This window comes from Fistularia commersonii, chromosome 24, assembly GCF_037954325.1.
Source record: "Fistularia commersonii isolate RoL2024-O1a breed Wild chromosome 24, RoL_Fcom_v1.0, whole genome shotgun sequence".
In the NCBI taxonomy this organism is placed as follows: domain Eukaryota; kingdom Metazoa; phylum Chordata; class Actinopteri; order Syngnathiformes; family Fistulariidae; genus Fistularia; species Fistularia commersonii.
In genome coordinates, this window is record NC_141307.1 from 412,632 (window position 1) to 427,631 (window position 15,000).

A 15,000-nucleotide genomic window follows, 5' to 3' on the forward strand; every position below is an offset into this window, starting at 1 on the left:
GCCTCTTTGTCGGCCCATCCATCCTGCTGCCACCGGAGATGGATGAGCTTTCAGCCGGCGCCATCTTTATTAGATTTATGATGGAGGGAGGGGTGGGGGTGCAGAAGGAGGGGGGGCAGGGTCCAGAGACAGGGGGACCTACTTGAGTCCAGGAACCAGGTTAGAACATCCTCCAGTTCTGCTCCACAGACAGTAGGGGTCTCTGGAGGACAGACAGGCCCTGAAACAGAGACGTAGACAGACCAGGTCACATGACCAAAAACATGGCAGGAAGTGCCTCTAAACTACAGGAAGTACCTCTCGACAACAGGAAGTAACACAGAACTACAGAAACTACTTCGGACTTACAGATTCCAGAACTAGACTTCAGAACTCCAGGAAGGACTTCAAGACTACAGAAACCACCTCAGAACCACAGGAAGTCCCTTACAACTACAGAGGTCAGACCTCCAGAAAGTAATTCAGACCTACAGACTTCAGAACTCCAGGACTACAGAAAGTACTTCCAAACTACAGAAACAACTTCAGAACTACAGGGAGTACTTCAGAACTACAGACTACAGACCTTCAGGAGGTACTTCAGAACTGCAGGGAGTACTTTGGAACTACAGACTACAGACCTTCAGGAGGTACTTTGGAACTACAGGGAGTACTTCAGAACTAGACTTCAGACCTCCAGGAAGTGTATCAGAAATGCAAACTTCAGATCTTCATGAAGTACTTCAGAACTAAAGGAAGTACATCCGAACTACAGACTTCAGACCTCCAGGAAGAACTTCAGTGCCCACACGGTTGATGTTATTTGCCCCAAACACCCGAGAGCTCGTACCTCCTGCAGCTGCCATGCTGGGAGCAGCGGCTGAGCGGCACCCTGATGACGCAGCTGCTGAAGGCCACGAACAGGGCGTGGTGGTCCTTGTCCAGCTCCAGACCCAGAACCCTCCTGTCCTCCTGACCCTGAATGTTACACCTGGGAGGAGCAGCCATGTTGTTATTTCACCTTTATTACCCTTAAACTACCCGATGACAACGGACATGTTTCTCGCTCGGATCATGCCGGAAGCATGACTTGTTGGCGCTTTATGACACGGCAATGACCCTGGAGGGCAGGTGTGCTAGCTTGAAGCGGTGCAGAGCAGGAGATGGGGTAATTACTTGGACGGGTTGTAGACGTGGATCTCCTCCAGGAACCTGGAGCCCAGGCTGGCGTTGGGATGGGTGCCGGCCAGGACCTTCAGCACCCGGCCGTCGTCCGAGCCCAGGAACATCACCGTGCGGTCCTTGTCCGGCCCGGCCGACACGTCCACTACGATCTGGGTCAGCTTGGACCTGCCGGAGGAGACCCCAGCGCGATCAACCAAAATCATTGATTACTTTGACTGACAGCTGTGTGTGTGTGTGTGTGTGTGTGTGTGTGTGTGTGAGCGCCACCTGCTGGCCGTCCTGGTGAAACAGGGCCGGTCGTTGACGGAGGGAACGGCCTCGTCCATCAGGGGGAAGGACTTGATGAAGGTCAGCGTGTCGTCGGGGAATTGGACCGACGACTTGAACTCGGAGGCGGAACCGTCGCCTGCGCACGTCCCGGGTCTGACACACACACACACACACACACACACCGTCAGACAGGCAGGAGGTGGTGCAGGACCAGGACCGGCGTGGAAGCCCACCTGGGCCGTGGGACCTGCTCGTCGGGGACGGGGGTCCAGGAGGAGTCGCCCGTGCGCTGCTCCTTGAACTTCCCGTTGAAGACCTTCTCGATGTGGTCCATGTAGAAGGAGCAGACGGCCGAGCCGGCGATGCTGTGGAGGAACACGACCTTCAGAGAGGACCTCCACCAACACACACAAGCGACGGGGAACTTTCACCTCTTCATCGCTCTACTCATCCATTCATCTCTCAACCATCCGTCCATCATTTTAATCAAACTAGTTCATCCATCCATCATCTCCTGTCCAGTCAGTAGGTCCAGGTGGTCCCTCAGCCTCATCAGTTCCCCTTTGTGTCGTAGAACCTTGATGGTTCCGCAGGTTCTGCAGGGTGACACGGACCTGTTGGCCTGGGTGGTGAAGACGCCGACCACGGCGGGCCGACCGTTGATCTGCAGGACGTTGGTGAGCGACTGGAGAACGTCGAAGTAGAAGAAGGAGTCGCCCGGGATGGAGCAGTTCAGCCGAGCCTGAAGGGGCACGAGGGGGCGGAGTCAGAGGAGGGGGCGGAGTCAGAGGAAGGGGCGGGGTCACTAAGTCACCTTGAGGAAGGAGGTCCAGTATCTCTCCAGAACCCTGGGAGAACCGCCGTTGTCGTTCTTGCAGACCCGGGCCACGCGGGAGAACACCACCTGCAGCAGGACACCAGAACCATGGGTCTCCTGAGGAACACCACAACATCTCCCGCTCTGGAGGCGGGCCCATCACCGACGCTCTCCACGGGAGGAACCCATCGGCCAATAAGGAATCAATAGATCGCCAACATGGACATAAGAACTCGACAAGTACGTCGCAAAATACTGCAATATCTGCCGTTAGTCCCCGTAGGAGGAGCCCTGCATGGAGGCGACTCCATGTCCTGCCCATGTTTTTGGATCCTTCGGACCTCAGGCTGGAAGGGGAGGTCCGGGCGAACGGATCAGGTGCCGATCGGCTCGATTGATTACATGCGGCAGGCGGGGTTGCGGCACCTTGCCCAGGGCGGTGTATTCCACGGCGATCTCCCGCAGGAAGAAGTACACGTAGTTCCCGTAGTCAATGGCGTGCAGGAAGTGCGGTTCTGCAGAGACGGAGGAGAACGTCAGCGGGTTCTTCTGACGGACAGAACATGGATGATTGATTGACAGGGCTGATGAAGTAACGAATTGATGAAATGATGAATGACTCGTCGGAGACAATCGTCTCAGAGCCGAGGTTTCTTAGTCAAACGGTGACGAGCAGTCGTAACAATCCGGGGCGAGAGGGGCGGGGTTTAACCTGGGCGGGCCACCTGTCAATCCTGGAGGCCACGCCCCCCCAGGCGACCTACCACGGAGCCACTTGGAGTCGTACTTGACGGTGCGCAGGACGGGGCGCCCCTCGCCAAGGCTGCGGTAGATGACGGCGTCGCTCGCCAGGAAGTCGGTCATCGTGGCCGAGTAGAAGTCTCCCCCTGGTGGAGCGAGGAGGACGCACATTTCAAAATCAAATACTGGCTGTTTAGGTACAAGAAGTACTGGCTGTTTAGGTACAAGAGTACTAGTTGTTAGGGGGCAAGAAGTACTGACTCCCTGGGTACAAGTACTGCTCTTTTAGGTACAAGAAGTATCGGCTGTTAAGGCACAAGAAGTACTGGCTGTTTAGGTACAAGAAGTACTAGTTGTTAAGGGGCAAGAAGTATGAGTAGTTTCGGTACAAAAAGTACTGGCTCATTTGGTGGAAGAAGTACTGACTCCCTGGGTACAAGTACTGGCTGTTTAGGTACAGGAAGTAATAGTTGTTAAGGCACAAGAAGTACTGGCTGTATAGGTACAAGAGTACTAGTTGTTAAGGGGCAAGAAGTACGAGTAGTTTCGGTACAAAAAGTACTGGCTCATTTCGTGGAAGAAGCACTGACTCCCTGGGTACAAGTACTGGCCGTTTAGGTACAGGAAGTACTAGTTGTTAAGGCACAAGAAGTACTGGCTGTTAGGTACAAGAAGTACTAGTTGTTAAGGGGCAAGAAGTACCAGTATTTTCAGTACAAAAAGTACCGGCTCATTTGGTGGAAGAAGTACTGACTCCCTGGGTACAAGTACTGGCTGTTTAGGTACAGGAAGTACTAGTTGTTAGGGGGCAAGAAGTACGAGTATTTTTGGTACAAAAAGTACTGGGTGTTTAGATTCAAGAAGTACTGGCTCATTTGGTGAAAGAAGACCTGACTCCCTGGGTGCAAGTACTGGCTTTTAGGTACAAGAAGTACTAGTTGTTAGGGGGCAACAAGTACATGTATTTTAGGTACAAAAAGTACTGGCTGTTTAGATTCAAGAAGTACTGGCTCTTCTAGTGAAAGAAGTACCGACTCCCTGGGTACAAGTACTGCCCTTTTAGGTACAAGAGGTATCGGCTGTTAAGGCACAAGAAGTACTGGCTGTTAAGGTACAGGAAGTACTCGTTGTTAAGGGGCAAGAAGTACGAGTAGTTACAGTACAAAAAGTACTGGCTGTTTAAATTCAAGAAGTACTGGCTCTTTTGGTGAAAGAAGTACTGACTCCCTGGGTACAAGTACTGCCTTTTTAGGTACAAGAAGTACTAGCTGTTAAGGCACAAGAAGTACTGGGTATTTAGGTGCAAGAAGTGATGACTACTTGGGTACATGTACTTGCTTTTTAGGTACAAGAAGTACTGGCTGTTTGGACAAAAAAGTACTGGCTTTTTAGATACGAGTACCCAGAGTTTAGGTTTGGGAGTATTTATGTGTAGTACTGCGTTGGGGTAGTACTCACCGGCAAACAGGCCCACGTTGGACTGGACCGACTCGAAGGGGCAGCGGGCCTGACCCAGAAGCTCCTCCCCCTCCTGCTCCAGGGTCCCCATCTGCACAGGAACCAATCACATCACGGCACATCTGTGATTGACAGCCTGGGCCACGCCCACGCGCCTGCAGACCCCCCCCCCCCCCCCAAGCTAGCAATGTGCTACCATCAATGACATCACTTCCTGTTTGGGACCATCCCTCGTTATGGACTGACAAATGAGGTTTAACCTCAGGGGAACCTTCGTGAGAAGAACCCTGATGTAACATCAGAAGAACATCTGAAGAACGTCAGAATAAAGGTGATGTCACATCACAAGAAGATCGATGTCACGTCTGAAGAATGCTGAAAGAACACCGATGTGACATCAGAAGAACATCTGAAGAACTTCAGAAAAACAGTGATGTCACGTCTGAAGAACGTTGGTATTGTATCTGAAGAATGCAAGAAGAACTTGTATTTCAAGTGAGAAGAATGTGAGAACATCAGGAGAAGGTTGGGTAGAATGTTGACTCGTCAGAGGAACGAGCTGAGAACATGTGGGTTCCTCAGACGTTCCTGGAGTGTCTGGAGAAGCTCTGGCGCAGCAGAGGATGGGAACCGGGTCGTTTCCATGGAAACAACTTGAAATGGAACGCAAGGGGCGGAGTTAGGAGAACCTGCTTTCCAGAGGTCACGGGACCAGGATGGACGGAGAACCAGAGAAGGAGCCAATCACGGCCAGGGGCGGGGCTTAACCTGGACCGCTCAGCTGTCAATCAATCCCCGACAAGGAGACCCTGTTCAAGACAGAACTTGGGATGGAGAACATGGAGAGAACCTGGGACCTCCTCCAGTGACCTCCTCCAGGAGATGGGCAGAACATCTGGTGGCGCTAGCAGAGCGCAGGATGGAGACGCTGGAGACGAGTGGAACATCTGAAGTACCTTGTAGTTGCGGCAGGTGGGGTTGAAGGCGTTGGTTCCACAGGCGAACAGCGTCTCGTCGTTCCGTGGAACCAGAACCTTGATGTAGTTGTAACACTCGTCCTGACACACACACACACACACACACACACATGCAGAAGGTCAGAACATTCTCCAAAGTCTGGCTGGAGGAACCACGAGGAACCCAGCGGAGAAGGTACTTGTACTCACGCTGTTCTTGCCTCGGACCGTGCACTTGCTGACGTCGGTGGACTTCCAGGTCAGCTTCTGCAACACAACGGCACCACCTGAGAGGTTGCCATGGCAACGTGGTAACGACACCCCCCCAACACAACAGCACTGAACGGCGGAGAACCTCATCTTGGAGAACCTCCTCCTGGACTCAATTCTATCTTCTCAAAATCCAGTCAGTCCAGACTTGTATTTTAAAATCCCTGATTTTTTTTTGTTGAAAACAAACAGGAAGTGTCTCTGATGTCACTTCCTGGGGGGGGGGGGGGGGGGGCAGGGGGTTTGGGGGTACAACCTTTGGAGGAGGGAGGAGAACATCAGCAGGTTCTCCACCACTTCTACTCAATGCTCTTCATGGCCGTCTCTCGCGGCGCCTGTGATTGACAGGTGGCTAAGCCCCGCCTCCAAAACCCAGTGACAGCCTGTGATTGGCTGGTTTTATTTGCTTGTCTTTTCTTAATTGAAAGAGAAGTTTGGGGTCAGGTGACCTCAGGGGTCAGAGGTCAGAGGTCAGGGGCTCCAGACGGTGACTCACCAGCTGAGGAAGGAAGCGGCTGGAGGCCGTGGAGAGGTTGACAGCAAACACATGATCTCTGCAGGGAGAGAGAGGGGTGAGCAACCAGTGTGTGTGTGTGTGTGTGTGTGTGAGCAATGTGTGTGTGTTTGTGTGCATTTGTGTGTGTATTTAATGCGTGTGTGTGAGAGATATATGTGTGTGTATGTGTGTGAGCAATGTGTGTTTGTAGCATGTGTGTGTGTGTGAGTAATGTGTATGTGCATGTGTTTGCAATGTGTGTTTTTGAGCAATGTATGCGTGTGTGCATGTTTTTTCAATGTGTGTTTCCAGCATGTGTGTGTTTGTGTACATGTGTGTGTATGTGTGCAATGTGTGTGTGTGTGAGCAATTTGTGTGTGCGTGTTTGTGTACATGTGTGTGAGCAATGTGTTATTTCCAGCATGTGTGTATGTGTGTTTCCAGCATGTGTGTGTGTTTGTGTGCATGTGTGTGTGTATGAGACCAATGTGTGTGTGCATGTGTATGTATGTGTGTGAGCAATGTGTGTTTCCAGCATGTGTGTGTGTTTGTGTGCATGTGTGTGTATGTGTCTGAGCAATGTGTGTTTCCAGCATGTGTGTGTGTGTGTGTGTCCACCTGGCAGTGATGTAGAGTAGGTGGTTGATCTTCAGCATGCTCTGGAAGTCCAGGCCGAGCCTCCTGGAGGTCTCCTCCTCCTCCTCCAAGCCGTGGAAGGCAGGGAAGCGTCGGCTCTCTGCGGGAGACGGAGATCGCTTTAGCTCCGCCCCCGACGGAGGCCGTCCTCACGGGAGGGGCGGGACTTACGCTCGGCGCCGACCACGCCGATGGGCTCCAGGTCCTTGGGGAACGCCGAGCAGGAGGCCAGCAGCAGGAGCAGCGCCAGGGGGCGTCGCCATGGCGACGGCCCGGCGCCGGGGGCCATTTTCCCAGGGGGAGGGGAGGAGGGGGCGGGGCTTAGATCAGAACGTCATGGCGACTGCAAGGAGACACAGGAAGACATTTGCTGACAGCTAGCATTAGCCTAGCATGCACACACACACATGCACACAAACAGACACATATGCTGGAAACACACATACACACACATGCACACACACATTGCTCACACACACACACAAACACACACACACACACACATATGCTGGAAACACACATACACACACATGCACACACACATTGCTCACACACACATACACACACACACACAATGGAATGCATCAGGAAAACAACCCACTTTAACCAGTGAGTCTGTGTGTGTGTGTGTTTATTAGAATGTATGTATTTATATATCTAGCATATTTATCAGTGTGTGTGTGTGTGTGTGTGTGTTTATTAGAATGTATGTATTTATATATCTAGCATATTTATCAGTGTGTGTGTGTGTGTGTTTATTAAAATGTATATATTTATATATCTAGCATATTTATCTGTGTGTGTGTTTAGTAAAATGTATGTATTTATATATCAAGCATATTCATCAGTGTGTGTGTGTGTGTGTGTGTGTGTGTGTGTGTGAGTGTACAAGTTAATAACAGGACACACTCTGTCAGGCCTCTGAAACCGATTTCACACATCTTCTCCGTTTCTCCTGCGTTGCTGTGGCGATGATTTGTGGCCCGACAACCATTTCCAGCAGCACACACACACACACACACACACAGGCACACACACACACACATACGAAGGAGCGCTCACCTTGTCCAATGCAGCCCTCGGTGGTCAGCTGACAGGAAGTGGTCGACGCGGCGCAGGAAGTCAGGGGGGCGGAGCCCCTCAGCCGTCCTGTGGCAGAGCAGAGGGGGTACACGGGGGTCACCTGACGGACCGGGTCCGAGCCGTTACCATGGAGACCACGGCTCATAACTGCCCCCCCGCCCCGACAGCTGTGATTGGCCAGCTGTCGGGCGGGGGGGGGGTTGTTTATTGTCCTGGATTAAGGATCCTGACAACAAATCTGATCCCTATCATCTATCACACACACACACACACACACACACACACACACACACACACACACACACACACACACACACACACACACAGAGTAATCTGGTGGGATCATTTTCCGAGGTTAATCCCCCGTCCTCTGCTGGACAGACTCATGTTTACCGTGTTCATCCATCTCCACCCAGTCCAGGCTCCTCCTTCTTCTCCTCCCTTTGATTGATCCCATATTGATCTGTGATTGATCTGTGATTGATCTGTGATTGATCCCATATTGATCCCTGATTGAGCTCCAGGTTCAAAAGTCCAGATTGGACATGAAGGTAAAAGAAATCCAGTGTTTATGTTCTGGTGGGGGCGGAGCCTCAAGACTCAGAGGTCTCTCTCGCTCTCACACACACACACACACACACACACACACACACACACACACACACGCTACACCTTGAGGTCAATGGTGGTCTCACAGCTTGAGGTCAGGAGGTTTGAGGACAGGCCTCTGATTGGTGAAGGTGCAGGGGGCGGGGCTTCCTGGGTCTGGGCTTGTGTACTACTGCAGTAATAACACAGTACTCACTGCAGTAACAGTAACAATACTGTAACATGACATACTTAGGCATAGAGTACTAGTAACACAACACTAAAGCTGCAGTAACAGTGATAATGTGGTAACACTGCAATAAACTGTAGTAACAACATTATAAACATGTATTATTTGTAGAAGCAGAGAGCTAAATGAAACAATGCAGCACTAGCCTGTAGTAATGTAGTACTAAACTGTTGTAATGAAGTACTAAAGTGCAGTAATCCAGTAATAAAGAAAAGTAACGCAGTAATAAAGAGCAGTAACGCAATAACAAAGAGAAGTAATGCAGTACTAAAGTGCAGTAACACAGTATTAAAGTGCAGTAACGCAGTACTAAAGTGCAGCAATGTAGTACTAAAGTGCAGTAATGCAGTACTAAAGTGCAGTAATGCAGTACTAAAGTGCAGTAACGCAGTATTAAAGTGCAGTAACGCAGTATTAAAGTGCACTAATGCAGTACTAAAGTGCAGTAATGCAGTACTAAAGTGCAGTAATGCAGTACTAAAGTGCAGTAATGCAGTACTAAAGTGCAGTAACACAGTACTAAAGTGCAGTAACGCAGTATTAAAGTGCAGTAACGCAGTACTAAAGTGCAGTAATGTAGTACTAAAGTGCAGTAACGCAGTACTAAAGTGCAGTAACGCAGTACTAAAGTACCAGGCCAATACCTGGGAGTGTTTCCTGGTGTTCTGATTGGTCCGCTTCCATGATTGACAGGTCTGTTTCCCGACCAACCAGGACGGCTCATGTGACGGCGAGGAGACCAACCACATGACTGAGTCACTTCTGACTCAAGACAACGGGATTACACACACACACACACACACACACACACACACACACACACAGAGGCCAGATCCTGCCAGTCCTGATCCCTGATAAAAGCCCAGCACACACACAGGATTATGTGTGTGTGTGTGTGTGTGTGTGTGTGTGTGTACGTGCACGTGCATGCAAAACAGGAGGAGTGTGTGTTTGAACCGACCGTCTGGTACATGTTAATGCCATTCTGTTCCGTGTGTGTGTGTGTGTGTGTGTGTGTGTGTGTGTGTGTGTGTGTGTGTGTGTGTGTGTGCTGGGATTACAGCTGCACACTTCAAGGTCGGTGTCTCACAGATACGATTGACAGATGCTTTTATCAGGGCGGAGCAGTGATAAGATAACATACACAAACACACACACACACACACACACACACACACACACACACACACACACAGCCTGTCAGTTCCAGTTGTCCAGGGAGTCCTTGGTGTCAGAATCCTGAATCCATCAACATTCATAAATACATTGAAACCGAACTAGAAATAAGAAACTAACTAGACACAAATTGAATAAACAATGAGTAGACGTGGACGCAGCAGAACATGTTCATGTCCTCCAGATCTACTAGATCTTTGCTCCATGTTCTGGAGATGAAGAAGGGAGGATGAAGACCCCCCACACCCTCCCTTGCAATGGTTCGGTCCAGATGGCGCCGGGACCGTCTGTTCGCCGTGACGACCAGAACGCCCTCCCATCATGCACTGGACCCGCTGACGCCGCCATCTTGTCTCACACACACACACACACACACACACACACACACACACACACACACACACACACACACCGGCCCTGGACCAATCAGGTGCAACCAGGAAGTGACAACAACTCGTTTATATTTAAAAAGTAAAGAAAACACACACTCTCTCCCTGTCTGACACACACACACTTACACACAACCACACACACACACACAGAGCTCTGGTATGTGACTCTTGAAGGACAAATTTAGCTCAGACTATGTGTGTGTGTGTGTGTGTGTGTGTGTGTGTGTGCGTGCATGTGTCAGTGTGTATTTGTCAGAATGTATGTATGTCTTTGAGTGTGTGTGTGAGAGTGGCTGAGAGAGTGTGTATTCAAGTGTGTCTCTGTGTTTGTGTCTGAGAGAGTGTGTTCCTATCTGTCTGTGCATTGTGTGTGTGTGTATGTGCGTGTGTTTGTGTGTGTGCGTCGGTCTATGACTGAGTGTGTTGCTGTGTATGTGTTTATCAGAGTGTATGCGTGTGTGAGTCTGTCAGAATGTGTGTGTGTGTGTGAGAGAGAGAGAGAGAGAGAGTGAGTCTATGTCAGAATGTGTTTGTGTGTCTGTAAGTGTGTGTTTGTGTGTGTGTATTGGCAGTTGTGTTTTTTTGCCTGGACCAATCAGAAGCCCCCAGCCTGAGGCTCCGCCCCCTAACTGTGGTTGCAGCCATGTTTTAACCGACGGTGTTTGTGCTTCTCCGCGGACAAAGATGGCGTCCGTTCCCGGGCGCCGCCCACCGCCGACTCTGGCGGGATACCGCTATTGCCATGGCGACCGGGGAGCGGAGACAATTAGAAGTGGAGACGGGGATGAGACGGATGAGACGGCGACACTCGGGATTAACCTGCGGGGACACGGATTACAAGATACCGCCGCCCAGCAGGACACACACACACACACACACACACACACACACACACACACACACACACACACACACACTCCTCCCCCAGGACCCACGCTTGCACGCAGGTCCAGGGGTCGAAGGTCAGAAGACCTCCAGGTTCCTCCACGGCTCAGGTGGAGGAACCTGGAGGTCCCGGGAATTAGACAAGGAGGGAATTCAGAAATAAAATTCCAATCCCGTCCCAGGACGCCACGCCTAATCCCGCCGCCTAATCCCGCCATCTGATTGGACGGACAGATTGCAAAATAAAGTTCTAGACGTTTGGCTTCAGGTCCACGTTTGGGCCCAAATTTGTATCATAAATTCATCATAACCATCACAATAATATGCAAGATATCAAATGATAGCAACAGAATATTGGTGGTTACATTAAAGGATGAGATTAATGATCATCAGAAACAATTAGAATCCTAATCTGCATTCAATCCCATTAATCCACTCAAAGTCTGCCGGCCCAGAACTCGCCTCCAGGACGTAAAACTGCAGTAGAAGTCCGGGAAATACTAAGAGAAAGTATCTATGTGTACTTCAGTACTTCAGGATACTCAACCCACCAATCCCAGGCTCTGACCCCTGACCTCTGACCTCCCACCCAAACAGAGGTCACCTGACCTTCGGCGGCCATGTTTGCCTGTGTCTGACATCACTTCCTGTCGGGGAGGAAACCCTGGAGAGCGTTGTGTGTTCTCCTGCAGAACCAACACCAGAAGAACTCTGGGGCCCGGGGAGGCGTGTGCACGTACGTGCGTGTGTGTGTGCGCACACGTGTGTGTCTGTGTGTGTCCACCCGAAAGTTAATCCCCCTTCCAGCCGCCAAATTAGATAAGCACCAATCAGATCTCGCCACAATCCCCTGCGGCGTGCGTGCCCATGCACACACACACACACACACACACACACACACACACACACACACACACACACACACACACACACACACACACACACACACACACACACACACACACACACACACACACACGGACTGTGGATTCCTTCATCTTATATTCTCCCTGAATTTTCTCGCAGGACTTGTTGTTGTGTTTCTTTTATTTTTTAATCCACCGTTGCCACGGCGACGGACCCCAAGAGACCCCCCCCCCCCCTTCCTTAGAGAAGTTTTGAGAGTCTTCAGGTCTGAGAAGTATTTGAAGTTATACTTGTGTATTTTTAGAACACAAATACATTAGTGGGGTCTCCATCCCCATCGGAGAGCGGGGCTTTTATTTTGGCGGGGCGTCTCCGGGGTAACCGAGCCCCGCTGATGGAGAACAATGACTCAGCACAAACAAACACGCCACGGCAACCGGCATAGCAACCGGTGACGGCCGCCTGAGAGGCTGACAGGACGACCGTGGAGGACGAGAAGTCGCCTCCTTAGGTGTTCTAGATGATTCTGTGAAGGGAGCGCTCTGATTGGAGGTCATCTTGTCATGTGCGTCAAAACATGTTGTGATCGTGTAATAATGGTGTAATAGTGTATAGCAACGTGCAATGTGTAACAGTAATAATCATGTTATGACCACATAATCAATACCAAGGATCAGTCAGTAGGTTCCAAAGGAAAAAGGCCGGCATGACCCAGAACACACCTGCACACACTTCACCTCCAAAACACTCCACTTCCTGCTTCCTCAACTTCTTGTCTCCTCCACTTCCTGTCTCCTCCACTTCCTGCTTCCTGTCTCCTCCACTTCCTGCTTCCATCACTTCTTGTCTCCTCCACTTCCTGCTTCCTGTCTCCTCCACTTCCTGCTTCCTGTCTCCTCCACTTCCTGCTTCCATCACTTCTTGTCTCCTCCACTTCCTGTCTCCTCCACTTCCTGCTTCCTGTCTACCTGCTTCCTGTCTCCTCCACTTCCCGCTTCCATCACTTCTTGTCTCCTCCACTTCCTGTCTCCTCCACTTCCGGCTTCCTGTCTACCTGCTTCCTGTCTCCTCCACTTCCTGCTTCCTGTCTCCTCCACTTCCTGCTTCCATCACTTCTTGTCCCCTCCGCTTCCTGTCTCCTCCACTTCCTGCTTCCTGTCTCCTCCACTTCCTGCTTCCATCACTTCTTGTCTCCTCCACTTCCTGTCTCCTCCACTTCCTGCTTCCTGTCTACCTGCTTCCTGTCTCCTCCACTTCCTGCTTCCATCACTTCTTGTCTCCTCCACTTCTTGTCTCCTCCACTTCCTGCTTCCTGCTTCCTCCACTTCCTGCTTCCTCCACTTTCTGCTTCCCTCACTTCCTGTCTACTACACTTCCTGCTTCCTGCTTCCTCCACTTCTTGTCTCCTCCACTTCCTGTCTCCTCCACTTCCTGCTTCCTGCTTCCTCCACTTCCTGCTTCCTCCACTTTCTGCTTCCCTCACTTCCTGTCTACTACACTTCCTGCTTCCTGCTTCCTCCACTTCTTGTCTCCTCCACTTCCTGTCTCCTCCACTTCCTGCTTCCTCCACTTCTTGTCTCCTCCACTTCCTGCTTCCTCCACTTCCTGTACTTGTGTGTTAGTAGAGTGGGCATTAGTGGGCTAGTGAGGGTAGTTGTGAGGGCGGCAGTGAGGGTGTGTGTGCACTGATGGAAGCTCTTGACGTTTAATGAGACTCTGACTGCAGTGTGTGTGTGTGTGTGTGTGTGTGTGTGTGTGTGTGTGTGTGTGTGTGTGTGTGTGGGAGGGGGCAGAGGACCACTTAAGCTAATTAATGGAGGAGCGTGCACGAGCTGCGGCCGCGTGCACGTGGACTCTTAAGGGGCTTATGTCTTCATCCATTAGACAAATGAGAGACACACACACACACACACACACACACACACACACACACACACTCTCAGTGTCTCCTGGTCTAATCAGGATTTTTAATGAACACCATCTCCGAGAAGAAGAAGAAGAAGAAGAAGAAGAAGAAGAAGAAGAAGAAGAAGATGTGGAGGAGTTGATGGACAGGTGGGTAGATACTTCACTGGAGTACTACATACTGCAGTACTTGTTAGTACTATGAGTACTACGGACCATGACTGGACTGGAGCAGTACTATGGTATGTACTAACACAGTACTGAAGTACTTTTTGGTACGACAAGTACTGTGGCCTGTTTGGTGTATTAAGGAAACGTGTAACACATTTGAATAGTCACGGCCGAGGGACAACACACGCACACACACACACACACACACACACACACACACACACACACACACACACACACACACACACAGGTTTGTCGAGGGGGGTCGGAAGGACCAATCTGATCGGATTTAACCCAAAGACAGACAAGTGAACCCCCCCCAACACACACACACACACACACACACACACACACACACACACACACACACACACACACACACACACACACACACACACACACACACACACACAGCAGATTAACCCCTTCAGCCATTGGAACTCCTAGAATGCAGGTCAGAAGCATGACTACTTTAATGCCTGACACACACACACACACACACACACACACACATCTATAAAGTGCAGGCTGCCAGAGGGAGGGGCGGAGCCAGATGTGGGCGTGGCCAGGGCCAGAGTCCTACATGACGGGATTAGCAGTAGCACGACTAGTAAAAAAATACTACTACTAGTAACACCAGAGGTCTGTTGTACTCCAGTTCCATTGCAGTGACAACAGAAGTACTAATACTATGGTACTACTGTGGTTACTAGTAGAAGTAGAAGTACTTGTGACGACTGATAGTATTTTCTTCTGCATATTTTTGTCAGTAGCAGTAGCATCAGTACTCTCAATGATACAGTTGCTCCCAGTGTAGTACTCAGAATAGTACTCCAAGTACTACAAGTATTTTTGCTCATAAGTGAATGAGTGAT

The 15,000-nt window shown here is 50.5% G+C and overlaps 1 protein-coding gene across 4 annotated transcripts in view; it reads right to left on the reverse strand.

Annotated features, from left to right (window-relative positions):
• Positions 1 to 15,000, reverse strand: part of LOC147219556 (semaphorin-6D-like) — a 26,193-nt gene that overhangs the window by 5,974 nt on the left and 5,219 nt on the right. For all 4 annotated transcript variants that reach the window (XM_086171527.1, XM_086171524.1, XM_086171526.1 and 1 more), the window contains exons 3-18: positions 7,871 to 7,957; positions 6,980 to 7,151; positions 6,791 to 6,908; positions 6,173 to 6,230; positions 5,617 to 5,673; positions 5,407 to 5,508; positions 4,451 to 4,541; positions 3,016 to 3,138; positions 2,678 to 2,766; positions 2,249 to 2,338; positions 2,049 to 2,176; positions 1,668 to 1,799; positions 1,432 to 1,587; positions 1,156 to 1,329; positions 830 to 970; positions 143 to 220 (exon numbers count right to left, since the gene is read on the reverse strand). In XM_086171527.1, the coding sequence (XP_086027653.1) occupies positions 143 to 220; positions 830 to 970; positions 1,156 to 1,329; positions 1,432 to 1,587; positions 1,668 to 1,799; positions 2,049 to 2,176; positions 2,249 to 2,338; positions 2,678 to 2,766; positions 3,016 to 3,138; positions 4,451 to 4,541; positions 5,407 to 5,508; positions 5,617 to 5,673; positions 6,173 to 6,230; positions 6,791 to 6,908; positions 6,980 to 7,097 (1,655 nt within the window). In that variant the 5' untranslated portion in view covers positions 7,098 to 7,151; positions 7,871 to 7,957. The remainder of the gene's footprint in view (positions 1 to 142; positions 221 to 829; positions 971 to 1,155; positions 1,330 to 1,431; positions 1,588 to 1,667; positions 1,800 to 2,048; positions 2,177 to 2,248; positions 2,339 to 2,677; positions 2,767 to 3,015; positions 3,139 to 4,450; positions 4,542 to 5,406; positions 5,509 to 5,616; positions 5,674 to 6,172; positions 6,231 to 6,790; positions 6,909 to 6,979; positions 7,152 to 7,870; positions 7,958 to 15,000) is intronic.